Genomic DNA, 16,632 nt, shown 5'->3' with positions numbered 1-16,632 from the left:
GATGGCTCAGTGTGAGACGTTTAGATCTGATGGCTCAGTGTGAGACGTGTCGTTCTGATGGCTCAGTGTGAGACGTTTAGATCTGATGGCTCAGTGTGAGACGTGCCGTTCTGATGGCTCCGTGTGAGACGTGCCGTTCTGATGGCTCAGTGTGAGACGTGCCGTTCTGATGGCTCCGTGTGAGACGTTTAGATCTGATGGCTCAGTGTGAGACGTTTAGATCTGATGGCTCAGTGTGAGACGTTTAGTTCTGATGGCTCAGTGTGAGACGTTTAGATCTGATGGCTCAGTGTGAGACGTTTAGATCTGATGGCTCAGTGTGAGACGTTTAGATCTGATGGCTCAGTGTGAGACGTGCCGTTCTGATGGCTCCGTGTGAGGCGTTTAGATCTGATGGCTCAGTGTGAGGCGTTTAGATCTGATGGCTCAGTGTGAGCGTGCCGTTCTGATGGCTCCGTGTGAGACGTGCCGTTCTGATGGCTCAGTGTGAGACGTTTAGATCTGATGGCTCCGTGTGAGACGTGCCGTTCTGATGGCTCAGTGTGAGACGTGCCGTTCTGATGGCTCAGTGTGAGACGTGCCGTTCTGATGGCTCCGTGTGAGACGTGCCGTTCTGATGGCTCAGTGTGAGACGTGCCGTTCTGATGGCTCAGTGTGAGACGTGCCGTTCTGATGGCTCAGTGTGAGACGTGCCGTTCTGATGGCTCCGTGTGAGACGTGCCGTTCTGATGGCTCCGTGTGAGACGTTTAGATCTGATGGCTCAGTGTGAGACGTGCCGTTCTGATGGCTCAGTGTGAGACGTGCCGTTCTGATGGCTCAGTGTGAGACGTGCCGTTCTGATGGCTCAGTGTGAGACGTGCCGTTCTGATGGCTCAGTGTGAGACGTGCCGTTCTGATGGCTCAGTGTGAGACGTGCCGTTCTGATGGCTCAGTGTGAGACGTGCCGTTCTGATGGCTCCGTGTGAGACGTGCCGTTCTGATGGCTCCGTGTGAGACGTGCCGTTCTGATGGCTCCGTGTGAGACGTTTAGATCTGATGGCTCCGTGTGAGACGTGCCGTTCTGATGGCTCCGTGTGAGACGTTTAGATCTGATGGCTCCGTGTGAGACGTGCCGTTCTGATGGCTCCGTGTGAGACGTGCCGTTCTGATGGCTCAGTGTGAGACGTGCCGTTCTGATGGCTCCGTGTGAGACGTGCCGTTCTGATGGCTCCGTGTGAGACGTGCCGTTCTGATGGCTCAGTGTGAGACGTGCCGTTCTGATGGCTCAGTGTGAGACGTGCCGTTCTGATGGCTCCGTGTGAGACGTGCCGTTCTGATGGCTCAGTGTGAGACGTGCCGTTCTGATGGCTCCGTGTGAGACGTGCCGTTCTGATGGCTCCGTGTGAGACGTGCCGTTCTGATGGCTCAGTGTGAGACGTGCCGTTCTGATGGCTCCGTGTGAGACGTGCCGTTCTGATGGCTCAGTGTGAGACGTTTAGATCTGATGGCTCCGTGTGAGACGTGCCGTTCTGATGGCTCAGTGTGAGACGTGCCGTTCTGATGGCTCAGTGTGAGACGTGCCGTTCTGATGGCTCAGTGTGAGACGTGCCGTTCTGATGGCTCAGTGTGAGGCGTGCCGTTCTGATGGCTCAGTGTGAGACGTTTAGATCTGATGGCTCCGTGTGAGACGTTTAGATCTGATGGCTCCGTGTGAGACGTGCGTTCTGATAGCTCAGTGTGAGACGTGCCGTTCTGATGGCTCCGTGTGAGACGTGCCGTTATGATGGCTCCGTGTGAGACGTTTAGATCTGATGGCTCAGTGTGAGACGTTTAGATCTGATGGCTCAGTGTGAGACGTTTAGATCTGATGGCTCAACCATAGATCAACCATAGGTCAATCATAGGTCACCCATAGATCAGGGTGACCTAGCAGGGTAGCCTAGTGGTTAGAGCGTTGGACAAGTAACCGAAAGGTTGCAAGTTCGAATCCCCGAGCTGACAAGGTACAAATCTGTCGTTCTGCCCCTGAACAGGCAGTTAACCCACTGTTCCTAGGCCGTCATTGAAAATAAGAATTTGTTCTTAAACTGACTTGCCTAGTTAAATAAATAAAAAAATTGCATGTTTTGAGAAAGAGAGATACTTTGAACAAGGAATCTGCTTTTCTTAGTAATCTACTGGAGAATCATTTTGGTTTGAAGTGAAACTTTTGTATAGGGTGAAGCTTTAAGTGAGAGGTTTAACGATTTTAAATATTTAATCATCTCAGGACTCATCCCGATTTACATGATATCAAAAACATCCCATTGTTCAGCTCAAATCATTTATTTGTTTTGTCCGTTGGGTCCTCGCGAACACTACCCTCCCTTTCCTCTGTGTGGGATAGTATCGACTATAATCTGTGTTCTGGTTGGTCGAGGACAGAGATTAATGACCAGTAGAATGCTTGCTTTAATCCCATGTGGCCTAACCAAGAGGTATCTGTAAATCTTGCAATATTCCCCAATTGCTTAAGTTAACCAGCTGCATGAACAAAGAGCGAAGAAAAAGAAATACATTCTGGCCTTGTACCCTGTATAGTGCGCCAGGTTCTGGTGAAAAGTAGTACACTATTTAGGGAGTAGGATGCGATTTGGGATGCAGACACAGATAATGTATTCATATACGTACAGCAATATATATTAACGTAAGGGAGTGAAGCTGACTTCAGAGCACTGGGAAATGGGAATGTCATTTCCCCCCCCCCCTGCAAAATATCAGAGGAGAAAGAACCCTGTGAGTTTACAAAACATTAGGAACACCTTCCTGATATTGCGTTGCCCTCCAGAACAGACTCAATTCGTCAGGGGCATGGTCTTCTACAAGGTGTCAAACGTTCCCCTGGGGTAGTGGCCCATTGTTGACTCGAATGCTTCTCGCAGTTGTGTCCCATTGGCTGGATGTACTTTAGGTTGTGTCCCATTGGCTGGATGTACTTTAGGTTGTGTCCCATTGGCTGGATGTACTTTAGGTTGTGTCCCATTGGCTGGATGTACTTTAGGTTGTGGCCCATTGGCTGGATGTACTTTAGGTTGTGTCCCATTGGCTGGATGTACTTTAGGTTGTGTCCCATTGGCTGGATGTACTTTAGGTTGTGTCCCATTGGCTGGATGTACTTTAGGTTGTGTCCCATTGGCTGGATGTACTTTAGGTTGTGTCCCATTGGCTGGATGTACTTTAGCTTGTGTCCCATTGGCTGGATGTACTTTAGCTTATGTCCCATTGGCTGGATGTACTTTAGGTTGTGTCCCATTGGCTGGATGTACTTTAGGTTGTGTCCCATTGGCTGGATGTACTTTAGGTTGTGTCCCATTGGCTGGATGTACTTTAGGTTGTGGACCATTGGCTGGGTGTACTTTAGGTTGTGGACCATTGGCTGGGTGTACTTTAGGTTGTGTCCCATTGGCTGGATGTACTTTAGCTTGTGGACCATTGGCTGGATGTACTTTAGGTTGTGTCCCATTGGCTGGATGTACTTTAGGTTGTGGACCATTGGCTGGATGTACTTTAGGTTTTGTCCCATTGGCTGGATGTACTTTAGCTTGTGTCCCATTGGCTGGATGTACTTTAGGTTGTGGACCATTGGCTGGATGTACTTTAGGTTGTGTCCCATTGGCTGGATGTACTTTAGGTTGTGGACCATTGGCTGAATGTACTTTAGGTTGTGTCCCATTGGCTGGATGTACTTTAGGTTGTGGACCATTGGCTGGATGTACTTTAGCTTGTGGACCATTGGCTGGATGTACTTTAGGTTGTGGACCATTGGCTGAATGTACTTTAGGTTGTGGACCATTGGCTGGATGTACTTTAGCTTGTGTCCCATTGGCTGGATGTACTTTAGCTTGTGTCCCATTGGCTGGATGTACTTTAGGTTGTGTCCCATTGGCTGGATGTACTTTAGGTTGTGGACCATTGGCTGGATGTACTTTAGCTTGTGTCCCATTGGCTGGATGTACTTTAGGTTGTGTCCCATTGGCTGGATGTACTTTAGGTTGTGTCCCATTGGCTGGATGTACTTTAGGTTGTGTCCCATTGGCTGGATGTACTTTAGGTTGTGTCCCATTGGCTGGATGTACTTTAGGTTGTGTCCCATTGGCTGGATGTACTTTAGGTTGTGTCCCATTGGCTGGATGTACTTTAGGTTGTGGACCATTGGCTGGATGTACTTTAGCTTGTGTCCCATTGGCTGGATGTACTTTAGCTTGTGTCCCATTGGCTGGATGTACTTTAGGTTGTGTCCCATTGGCTGGATGTACTTTAGCTTGTGGACCATTGGCTGGATGTACTTTAGCTTGTGTCCCATTGGCTGGATGTACTTTAGGTTGTGTCCCATTGGCTGGATGTACTTTAGGTTGTGTCCCATTGGCTGGATGTACTTTAGGTTGTGTCCCATTGGCTGGATGTACTTTAGGTTGTGTCCCATTGGCTGGATGTACTTTAGGTTGTGTCCCATTGGCTGGATGTACTTTAGGTTGTGTCCCATTGGCTGGATGTACTTTAGGTTGTGTCCCATTGGCTGGATGTACTTTAGGTTGTGTCCCATTGGCTGGATGTACTTTAGGTTGTGGACCATTGGCTGGATGTACTTTAGGTTGTGGACCATTGGCTGGATGTACTTTAGGTTGTGGACCATTGGCTGGATGTACTTTAGGTTGTGGACCATTGGCTGGATGTACTTTAGGCTGTGTCCCATTGGCTGGATGTACTTTAGGTTGTGTCCCATTGGCTGGATGTACTTTAGGTTGTGTCCCATTGGCTGGATGTACTTTAGGTTGTGTCCCATTGGCTGGATGTACTTTAGGTTGTGTCCCATTGGCTGGATGTACTTTAGGTTGTGTCCCATTGGCTGGATGTACTTTAGGTTGTGTCCCATTGGCTGGATGTACTTTAGGTTGTGGACCATTGGCTGGATGTACTTTAGGTTGTGGACCATTGGCTGGATGTACTTTAGGTTGTGGACCATTGGCTGGATGTACTTTAGGTTGTGTCCCATTGGCTGGATGTACTTTAGGTTGTGGACCATTGGCTGGATGTACTTTAGGTTGTGGACCATTGGCTGGATATACTTTAGGTTGTGTCCGATTGGCTGGATGTACTTTAGGTTGTGTCCCATTGGCTGGATGTACTTTAGGTTGTGTCCCATTGGCTGGATGTACTTTAGGTTGTGTCCCATTGGCTGGATGTACTTTAGGTTGTGTCCCATTGGCTGGATGTACTTTAGGTTGTGTCCCATTGGCTGGATGTACTTTAGGTTGTGTCCCATTGGCTGGATGTACTTTAGCTTGTGGACCATTGGCTGAATGTACTTTAGGTTGTGTCCCATTGGCTGGATGTACTTTAGGTTGTGGACCATTGGCTGGATGTACTTTAGGTTGTGTCCCATTGGCTGGATGTACTTTAGGTTGTGTCCCATTGGCTGGATGTACTTTAGGTTGTGTCCCATTGGCTGGATGTACTTTAGCTTGTGGACCATTGGCTGGATGTACTTTAGGTTGTGTCCCATTGGCTGGATGTACTTTAGGTTGTGTCCCATTGGCTGGATGTACTTTAGGTTGTGGACCATTGGCTGGATGTACTTTAGGTTGTGTCCCATTGGCTGGATGTACTTTAGGTTGTGGACCATTGGCTGAATGTACTTTAGGTTGTGTCCCATTGGCTGGATGTACTTTAGGTTGTGGACCATTGGCTGGATGTACTTTAGCTTGTGGACCATTGGCTGGATGTACTTTAGGTTGTGGACCATTGGCTGAATGTACTTTAGGTTGTGGACCATTGGCTGGATGTACTTTAGCTTGTGTCCCATTGGCTGGATGTACTTTAGCTTGTGTCCCATTGGCTGGATGTACTTTAGCTTGTGTCCCATTGGCTGGATGTACTTTAGGTTGTGGACCATTGGCTGGATGTACTTTAGCTTGTGTCCCATTGGCTGGATGTACTTTAGGTTGTGTCCCATTGGCTGGATGTACTTTAGGTTGTGTCCCATTGGCTGGATGTACTTTAGGTTGTGTCCCATTGGCTGGATGTACTTTAGCTTGTGTCCCATTGGCTGGATGTACTTTAGGTTGTGTCCCATTGGCTGGATGTACTTTAGGTTGTGTCCCATTGGCTGGATGTACTTTAGGTTGTGTCCCATTGGCTGGATGTACTTTAGGTTGTGTCCCATTGGCTGGATGTACTTTAGGTTGTGTCCCATTGGCTGGATGTACTTTAGGTTGTGTCCCATTGGCTGGATGTACTTTAGGTTGTGTCCCATTGGCTGGATGTACTTTAGGTTGTGGACCATTGGCTGGATGTACTTTAGGTTGTGGACCATTGGCTGGATGTACTTTAGGTTGTGGACCATTGGCTGGATGTACTTTAGGTTGTGTCCCATTGGCTGGATGTACTTTAGGTTGTGTCCCATTGGCTGGATGTACTTTAGGTTGTGTCCCATTGGCTGGATGTACTTTAGGTTGTGTCCCATTGGCTGGATGTACTTTAGGTTGTGTCCCATTGGCTGGATGTACTTTAGGTTGTGTCCCATTGGCTGGATGTACTTTAGGTTGTGTCCCATTGGCTGGATGTACTTTAGCTTGTGTCCCATTGGCTGGATGTACTTTAGGTTGTGGACCATTGGCTGGATGTACTTTAGCTTGTGTCCCATTGGCTGGATGTACTTTAGGTTGTGGACCATTGGCTGGATGTACTTTAGGTTGTGGACCATTGGCTGAATGTACTTTAGGTTGTGGACCATTGGCTGGATGTACTTTAGGTTGTGGACCATTGGCTGGATGTACTTTAGGTTGTGGACCATTGGCTGGATGTACTTTAGGTTGTGTCCCATTGGCTGGATGTACTTTAGGTTGTGGACCATTGGCTGGATGTACTTTAGGTTGTGGACCATTGGCTGGATATACTTTAGGTTGTGTCCGATTGGCTGGATGTACTTTAGGTTGTGTCCCATTGGCTGGATGTACTTTAGGTTGTGTCCCATTGGCTGAATGTACTTTAGGTTGTGTCCCATTGGCTGGATGTACTTTAGGTTGTGTCCCATTGGCTGGATGTACTTTAGGTTGTGTCCCATTGGCTGGATGTACTTTAGGTTGTGTCCCATTGGCTGGATGTACTTTAGGTTGTGGACCATTGGCTGAATGTACTTTAGGTTGTGTCCCATTGGCTGGATGTACTTTAGGTTGTGGACCATTGGCTGGATGTACTTTAGGTTGTGTCCCATTGGCTGAATGTACTTTAGGTTGTGGACCATTGGCTGGATGTACTTTAGGTTGTGTCCCATTGGCTGGATGTACTTTAGGTTGTGTCCTATTGGCTGGATGTACTTTAGCTTGTGGACCATTGGCTGGATGTACTTTAGGTTGTGTCCCATTGGCTGGATGTACTTTAGGTTGTGTCCCATTGGCTGGATGTACTTTAGGTTGTGTCCCATTGGCTGGATGTACTTTAGGTTGTGGACCATTGGCTGGATGTACTTTAGCTTGTGGACCATTGGCTGAATGTACTTTAGGCTGTGGACCATTGGCTGGATGTACTTTAGGCTGTGGACCATTGGCTGGATGTACTTTAGGTTGTGGACCATTGGCTGGATGTACTTTAGGTTGTGGACCATTGGCTGGATGTACTTTAGGTTGTGGACCATTGGCTGGATGTACTTTAGCTTGTGGACCATTGGCTGGGTGTACTTTAGGTTGTGTCCCATTGGCTGGATGTACTTTAGGTTGTGGACCATTGGCTGGATGTACTTTAGCTTGTGGACCATTGGCTGGATGTACTTTAGCTTGTGGACCATTGGCTGGATGTACTTTAGGTTGTGGACCATTGGCTGGATGTACTTTAGGTTGTGTCCCATTGGCTGGATGTACTTTAGGTTGTGTCCCATTGGCTGGATGTACTTTAGGTTGTGTCCCATTGGCTGGATGTACTTTAGGTTGTGGACCATTGGCTGGGTGTACTTTAGGTTGTGGACCATTGGCTGGGTGTACTTTAGGTTGTGGACCATTGGCTGGATGTACTTTAGCTTGTGGACCATTGGCTGGATGTACTTTAGGTTGTGTCCCATTGGCTGGATGTACTTTAGGTTGTGGACCATTGGCTGGATGTACTTTAGGTTGTGGACCATTGGCTGAATGTACTTTAGGTTGTGTCCCATTGGCTGGATGTACTTTAGGTTGTGGACCATTGGCTGAATGTACTTTAGGTTGTGTCCCATTGGCTGAATGTACTTTAGGTTGTGGACCATTGGCTGAATGTACTTTAGGTTGTGTCCCATTGGCTGGATGTACTTTAGGTTGTGGACCATTGGCTGAATGTACTTTAGGTTGTGGACCATTGGCTGGATGTACTTTAGGTTGTGGACCATTGGCTGAATGTACTTTAGGTTGTGGCCCATTGGCTGGATGTACTTTAGCTTGTGTCCCATTGGCTGGATGTACTTTAGCTTGTGTCCCATTGGCTGGATGTACTTTAGGTTGTGTCCCATTGGCTGGATGTACTTTAGGTTGTGGACCATTGGCTGGATGTACTTTAGGTTGTGTCCCATTGGCTGGATGTACTTTAGGTTGTGGACCATTGGCTGGATGTACTTTAGGTTGTGTCCCATTGGCTGGATGTACTTTAGGTTGTGTCCCATTGGCTGGATGTACTTTAGGTTGTGTCCCATTGGCTGGATGTACTTTAGGTTGTGTCCCATTGGCTGGATGTACTTTAGGTTGTGTCCCATTGGCTGGATGTACTTTAGGTTGTGTCCCATTGGCTGGATGTACTTTAGGTTGTGTCCCATTGGCTGGATGTACTTTAGGTTGTGTCCCATTGGCTGGATGTACTTTAGGTTGTGTCCCATTGGCTGGATGTACTTTAGGTTGTGTCCCATTGGCTGGATGTACTTTAGGTTGTGTCCCATTGGCTGGATGTACTTTAGGTTGTGTCCCATTGGCTGGATGTACTTTAGGTTGTGTCCCATTGGCTGGATGTACTTTAGGTTGTGTCCCATTGGCTGGATGTACTTTAGGTTGTGTCCCATTGGCTGGATGTACTTTAGGTTGTGTCCCATTGGCTGGATGTACTTTAGGTTGTGTCTTTAGGTTGTGTTGGCTGGATGTACTTTAGGTTGTGTCCCATTGGCTGGATGTACTTTAGCTTGTGTCCCATTGGCTGAATGTACTTTAGGTTGTGGACCATTGGCTGAATGTACTTTAGGTTGTGGACCATTGGCTGAATGTACTTTAGGTTGTGTCCCATTGGCTGGATGTACTTTAGGTTGTGGACCATTGGCTGGATGTACTTTAGGTTGTGGACCATTGGCTGGATGTACTTTAGGTTGTGGACCATTGGCTGGATGTACTTTAGGTTGTGGACCATTGGCTGGATGTACTTTAGGTTGTGGACCATTGGCTGAATGTACTTTAGGTTGTGTCCCATTGGCTGAATGTACTTTAGGTTGTGGACCATTGGCTGGATGTACTTTAGGTTGTGTCCGATTGGCTGGATGTACTTTAGGTTGTGTCCCATTGGCTGGATGTACTTTAGGTTGTGTCCCATTGGCTGGATGTACTTTAGGTTGTGTCCCATTGGCTGGATGTACTTTAGGTTGTGTCCCATTGGCTGGATGTACTTTAGGTTGTGTCCCATTGGCTGGATGTACTTTAGCTTGTGGACCATTGGTTGGATGTACTTTAGGTTGTGTCCCATTGGCTGGATGTACTTTAGGTTGTGTCCCATTGGCTGGATGTACTTTAGGTTGTGTCCCATTGGCTGGATGTACTTTAGGTTGTGGACCATTGGCTGGATGTACTTTAGCTTGTGGACCATTGGCTGAATGTACTTTAGGCTGTGGACCATTGGCTGGATGTACTTTAGGCTGTGGACCATTGGCTGGATGTACTTTAGGTTGTGGACCATTGGCTGGATGTACTTTAGGTTGTGGACCATTGGCTGGATGTACTTTAGGTTGTGGACCATTGGCTGGATGTACTTTAGCTTGTGGACCATTGGCTGGATGTACTTTAGGTTGTGTCCCATTGGCTGGATGTACTTTAGGTTGTGGACCATTGGCTGGATGTACTTTAGCTTGTGGACCATTGGCTGGATGTACTTTAGGTTGTGGACCATTGGCTGGATGTACTTTAGGTTGTGGACCATTGGCTGGATGTACTTTAGGTTGTGTCCCATTGGCTGGATGTACTTTAGGTTGTGTCCCATTGGCTGGATGTACTTTAGGTTGTGTCCCATTGGCTGGATGTACTTTAGGTTGTGTCCCATTGGCTGGATGTACTTTAGCTTGTGGACCATTGGCTGGATGTACTTTAGCTTGTGGACCATTGGCTGGATGTACTTTAGGCTGTGTCCCATTGGCTGGATGTACTTTAGGTTGTGTCCCATTGGCTGGATGTACTTTAGGCTGTGTCCCATTGGCTGGATGTACTTTAGGTTGTGTCCCATTGGCTGGATGTACTTTAGGTTGTGGACCATTGGCTGGATGTACTTTAGGTTGTGGACCATTGGCTGGATGTACTTTAGGTTGTGTCCCATTGGCTGGATGTACTTTAGGTTGTGTCCCATTGGCTGGATGTACTTTAGGTTGTGTCCCATTGGCTGGATGTACTTTAGGTTGTGTCCCATTGGCTGGATGTACTTTAGGTTGTGTCCCATTGGCTGGATGTACTTTAGGTTGTGGACCATTGGCTGAATGTACTTTAGGTTGTGTCCCATTGGCTGGATGTACTTTAGGTTGTGTCCCATTGGCTGGATGTACTTTAGGTTGTGGACCATTGGCTGGATGTACTTTAGGTTGTGGACCATTGGCTGGATGTACTTTAGGTTGTGGACCATTGGCTGGATGTACTTTAGGTTGTGTCCCATTGGCTGGATGTACTTTAGGTTGTGTCCCATTGGCTGGATGTACTTTAGGCTGTGTCCCATTGGCTGGATGTACTTTAGGTTGTGTCCCATTGGCTGGATGTACTTTAGCTTGTGGACCATTCTTGATACAAACGGGAAACAGTTGAGTGTGTAAACCCGAGCATAGGTGCAGTTCTCGACACACTCAAACCTGGCACCTACCATAGACAGGGTGCAAAGACTCCCTTAGCAACACAAAAAAACTTGTCTTCTAATTGAAACCAATAGAAGCCGAACGGTTCAGGGAACTCTACTGTCAAGATCTCACGTTCTCTATTTTATTATTGTTGTACACTGGTGAGATGTTCTGACAGACAGTGCTGCAATGTGACGATGTCAGTGGTTGTGGAGGTGAGATGGAGAGACTGGGGGGGGGGTGTTGACCGTTTTAAAGGGTCAGTGGTTGTGGAGGTGAGATGGAGAGACTGGGGGGGTGTTGACCGTTTTAAAGGGTCAGTGGTTGTGGAGGTGAGATGGAGAGACTGGGGGGTGTTGACCGTTTTAAAGGGTCAGTGGTTGTGGAGGTGAGATGGGGAGACTGGGGGGGGTGTTGACCGTTTTAAAGGGTCAGTGGTTGTGGAGGTGAGATGGAGAGACTGGGGGGTGTTGACTGTTTTAAAGGGTCAGTGGTTGTGGAGGTGAGATGGAGAGACTGGGGGGTGTTGACTGTTTTAAAGGGTCAGTGGTTGTGGAGGTGAGATGGAGAGACTGGGGGGGGTGTTGACCGTTTTAAAGGGTCAGTGGTTGTGGAGGTGAGATGGAGAGACTGGGGGGTGTTGACCGTTTTAAAGGGTCAGTGGTTGTGGAGGTGAGATGGAGAGACTGGGGGGTGTTGACTGTTTTAAAGGGTCAGTGGTTGTGGAGGTGAGATGGAGAGACTGGGGGGTGTTGACTGTTTTAAAGGGTCAGTGGTTGTGGAGGTGAGATGGAGAGACTGGGGGGTGTTGACTGTTTTAAAGGGTCAGTGGTTGTGGAGGTGAGATGGAGAGACTGGGGGGGGTGTTGACCGTTTTAAAGGGTCAGTGGTTGTGGAGGTGAGATGGAGAGACTGGGGGGTGTTGACCGTTTTAAAGGGTCAGTGGTTGTGGAGGTGAGATGGAGAGACTGGGGGGTGTTGACTGTTTTAAAGGGTCAGTGGTTGTGGAGGTGAGATGGAGAGACTGGGGGGTGTTGACTGTTTTAAAGGGTCAGTGGTTGTAGAGGTGAGATGGAGAGACTGGGTGGGGGGTGTTGACCGTTTTTAAAGGGTCAGTGGTTGTGGAGGTGAGATGGAGAGATTGGGGGGGGTGTTGACCGTTTTAAAGGGTCAGTGGTTGTGGAGGTGAGATGGAGAGACTGGGGGGTGTTGACCGTTTTAAAGGGTCAGTGGTTGTGGAGGTGAGATGGAGAGACGGGGGGGGGTGTTGACCGTTTTAAAGTGCAGTCAAACACTTGATGTTTTTTTCCCCATTTAAAAATATACATATTTTTCCACCCGGAGGTTGAAAACAACACTCTGAAATTGTGGAAATTATTGTCAGGGCCTTTTTTAGTGTAAGAGCTCTTTGGTGGGGTGGGAAAAGGTTGTTATTTCAGCCTGGCCAGGTGGGATGGAGTTTTTGGACCAGAGCATGACATCACAATTGGATTATTCTGACCAATGACCAGTCATCTTTAATTTGCATATGAAAGGGTGGTAGTTACTAGAACAGTGGTAATTCAAACCTTTTTCAATTCTAATAACCTTTTTCATCTCGTCAAAATGAAGAGTCCTGCTTTTAGAGTCTTTTAGAGTCTACACAATGTTATCCTCCAATCAGGGCCGTGTATGTAAATATATGTAAATATATTTACATTTGTATCAACACTCTCACACAATCAGACCTGAGCATTTAATGGCAAAAGGTGGCTCAGGGGAAATCAATTATTACAAGTATAATAAATGATAAATAAATAAATGAAATAAATGCACACAGTGATTTTATTAGACATACCAGTGATTATGTAAAGTGGTAGACAGTAGGGGACTTTAAACTATTCTTAATTTTACATTTCTAATGTGTTTCTATATTTCTCTGTCTCTGTAGGAGAGCAGTGGGCCAGACTCCCAGGGAATGAACGAGAAGGAGACCAGGGCAGTTACAGCACCAGCTACAAAGGTTACGACCCCTGAACCTGATGTAGAGGCCATCACCAAAACAGTCACCAGCAACCTCTCCATGCAGGAGTACTTTGCCCAGCGGATGGCTCAGCTGAAAAAGGGTCGTGGCGAGGCTCCCACTGCAACCTCATCACCAGAGAACAGTGATACGCAGCAAGTCCCGGCTGATTTTGTCACTGACCACACAGAGGAACTCACGTCAAAGAAGAAGAAGAAGAAGAAGAGGAGAAAGAGAGAGAGGGAAGAGGATGACGTGGTGGTGGTGAAGGAAGAGTGTGTCGTAGCTCCCGTGTCGGAGGGGCGCGAGAAGAAGAGAAAGGGGGAGAGGGAAGAGGATGACGTGGTGGTGGTGAAGGAAGAGTGTGTCGTAGATCTCGTGTCGGAGGGGCGCGAGAAGAAGAGAAAGGGGGAGAGGGAAGAGGATGACGTGGTGGTGGTGAAGGAAGAGTGTGTCGTAGCTCCCGTGTCGGAGGGGCGCGAGAAGAAGAGAAAGAGAAAGCGGGCGGAGAAAGAGGTGTTGGCTGAAGACTGCAGCGCCACCACTGGCGTGGAGCAGAACAACCAGGACCGCCAAATTGTAGACTTAACGGAGGGCGAGGTTGTAAATAAGAAATGGAGGGAGGAGGTAGTTGTCGTGGAGGATGAGGTGATCGTGGTAAAAGAGAAGAAATCTAAAAAGGACAAGAAGAAGAAAAAGAAGAAGAGAATAGATCTACATTCTTTGTAGAACTATTAGAACCGTCATCTCAAATGGCACCCTAATCCCTTTGTAGTGCACTACTCCCATATGGCTCTGATATAAAGTAGTGCACTATATATTATTATAGAGAGAGAATAGGGTGCCGTTTGGGATGCACTGTAGTCCTCAGGTTTCTGTGTTACAGTACAGTAGGCCTCTGTTCATACATGAAAGAACTGTGTCTGTGCACAGAGTGATTCTCATCGGTTAGTTTGGACTGAATATCTGCTGGAAACAATCGAGGTGGTCCTACGTTTCTGGACCCATTCAGGATGAGTTTGGTGCTTTCCCAGAGATACACTTTTATAATGAGCATTGTGACTCGTATGTTCTCTGGATGCCCCTGTAGTCTCCCTGTAGTCTCCCTAAAGTCTCCCTGTATTCTCCCTGTAGTCTCTGCTCCCTGTAGTCTCTGCTCCCTGTAGTCTCTGCTCCCTGTAGTCTCTGCTCCCTGTAGTCTCTGCTCCCTGTAGTCTCTGCCCCCTGTAGTCTCCCTGTAGTCTCTGCTCCCTGTAGTCTCTGCTCCCTGTAGTCTCTGCTCCCTGTAGTCTCCCTGTAGTCTCCCTAAAGTCTCTGCTCCCTGTAGTCTCCCTGTAGTCTCCCTAAAGTCTCTGCTCCCTGTAGTCTCCCTGTAGTCTCTGCTCCCTGTAGTCTCTGCTCCCTGTAGTCTCTGCTCCCTGTAGTCTCTGCTCCCTGTAGTCTCTGCTCCCTGTAGTCTCCCTGTAGTCTCCCTAAAGTGTCTGCTCCCTGTAGTCTCCCTGTAGTCTCCCTAAAGTCTCTGCTCCCTGTAGTCTCCCTGTAGTCTCCCTAAAGTCTCTGCTCCCTGTAGTCTCCCTGTAGTCTCTGCTCCCTGTAGTATCTGCTCCCTGTAGTCTCCCTGTAGTCTCCCTGTAGTCTGCTCCCTGTAGTCTCCCTGTGGTATCTGCCCCCTGTAGTCTCCCTGTAGTCTCCCCTCTCCCATTCTACAACAGGACAGGGGGCCATTCTACAACAGGACAGGGGGCCATTCTACAACAGGACAGGGGGCCAGTCTACAACAGGACAGGGGGCCAGTCTACAACAGGACAGGGGGCCAGTCTACAACAGGACAGGGGGCCATTCTACAACAGGACAGGGGGCCATTCTACAACAGGACAGGGGGCCATTCTACAACAGGACAGGGGGCCAGTCTACAACAGGACAGGGGGCCATTCTACAACAGGACAGGGGGCCATTCTACAACAGGACAGGGGGCCATTCTACAACAGGACAGGGGGCCATTCTACAACAGGACAGGGGGCCATTCTAAAACAGGACAGGGGGCCATTCTAAAACAGGACAGGGGGCCATTCTAAAACAGGACAGGGGGCCAGTCTACAACAGGACAGGGGGCCATTCTACAACAGGACAGGGGGCCATTCTACAACAGGACAGGGGGCCAGTCTACAAGAGGACAGGGGGCCAGTCTACAACAGGACAGGGGGCCAGTCTACAACAGGACAGGGGGCCAGTCTACAACAGGACAGGGGGCCAGTCTACAACAGGACAGGGGGCCAGTCTACAAGAGGACAGGGGTTCTTATAGAAAGGAATTGATGTGTGTTTGATTTCATAATAAAGTGTTCTCTTTATAATCAGATGAAATCAAGCTGTCAATGTTTCCCGGTCAATAAATCAAACTCAAAAATGAAAACTTTTTTTTTTGTTTTTTTTTTGAGCTGTTGAAGAATTTCTCGATGGGCTTTTTGCCAATCAATCTGACATGCAATACATCCAGAACCTAGGACTACATGCGGTCCACATTGTCATTGCAATTGTGCATACATTAACATATGTACGTAGTGTTTCTACTGATACAACTCCAATCACCTTGTCAATCCATGAGCTGCTTCGTCTCGTGTTTATATTGATCCGCTACAATTATTGTCCTCCGTATCAGTTGTCTTTCAGTTGGCTACTAAAATAAATAAATAAATGGTTTAAACATGTGTCTGTAGCAGGGTGTAACTTGTTGAACAGGACATGACTTGTCTATGTACACTACCGTGACAAAAGTTTGGGGTCACTTAGAAATGTCCTTGTTTTCCATGAAAACATATAAATGAAATGAGTTGCAAAAAGGAACAGGAAATACAGTCAAGATGTTGACATGGTTATAAATAATTATAATTAATTGAAATAATAATTGTGTCCTTCAAACTTTTTGCTTTCATCAATTACAGCCTTGCAGACCTTTCGCATTCTAGTCGTCAATTTGTTGAGGTACTCTGAAGAGATTTCACCCCAATGCTTCCTGAAGCACCTCCCACCCGTTGGATTGGCTTAATGGGCCCCTTCTTACGTACCATACGGTCAAGCTGCTCCCACAACAGCTCAATAGGGTTGACTGTGCTGGCCACTCCATTATAGACAGAATACCAGCTGACTGCTGGCTCCCTACATAGTTACCATACGGTCAAGCTGCTCCCACAGCAGCTCAATAGGGTTGACTGCTGGTCACTCCATTATAGACAGAATACCAGCTGACTGCTGGCTCCTACATAGTTACCATACGGTCAAGCTGCTCCCACAACAGCTCAATAGGGTTGACTGTGCTGGTCACTCCATTATAGACAGAATACCAGCTGACTGCTGGCTCCTACATAGTTACCATACGGTCAAGCTGCTCCCACAACAGCTCAATAGGGTTGACTGTGCTGGTCACTCCATTATAGACAGAATACCAGCTGACTGCTGGCTCCTACATAGTTACCATACGGTCAAGCTGCTCCCACAGCAGCTCAATAGGGTTGACTGCTGGTCACTCCATTATAGACAGAATACCAGCTGACGGCTTCTTCCCTGAATAGTTCTAGCATAGTCTGGA

The 16,632-nt window shown here is 47.7% G+C and overlaps 1 protein-coding gene and 1 long non-coding RNA gene across 2 annotated transcripts in view; both read left to right on the top strand.

Moving 5' to 3' along the window:
- Positions 1-15,754, top strand: part of pinx1 (PIN2 (TERF1) interacting telomerase inhibitor 1) — a 100,600-nt gene extending 84,846 nt beyond the window's left edge. Inside the window, exon 7 of the mRNA XM_052524589.1 lies at positions 12,976-15,754. Within this exon, the coding sequence (XP_052380549.1) occupies positions 12,976-13,776 (801 nt within the window). The 3' untranslated portion in view covers positions 13,777-15,754. The remainder of the gene's footprint in view (positions 1-12,975) is intronic.
- Positions 3,585-7,275, top strand: LOC127931520 (uncharacterized). The gene is made up of 3 exons (XR_008141540.1): positions 3,585-3,650; positions 4,701-4,730; positions 7,221-7,275. It is a non-coding gene; the product is annotated as an uncharacterized LOC127931520 (long non-coding RNA).
- Positions 15,755-16,632: the final 878 nt, after the last annotated feature.

The sequence above is a fragment of the Oncorhynchus keta genome, chromosome 8 (genome assembly GCF_023373465.1).
Source record: "Oncorhynchus keta strain PuntledgeMale-10-30-2019 chromosome 8, Oket_V2, whole genome shotgun sequence".
Lineage (NCBI taxonomy): Eukaryota > Metazoa > Chordata > Actinopteri > Salmoniformes > Salmonidae > Oncorhynchus > Oncorhynchus keta.
This window is presented reverse-complemented; position numbering and strand designations above follow the sequence as displayed.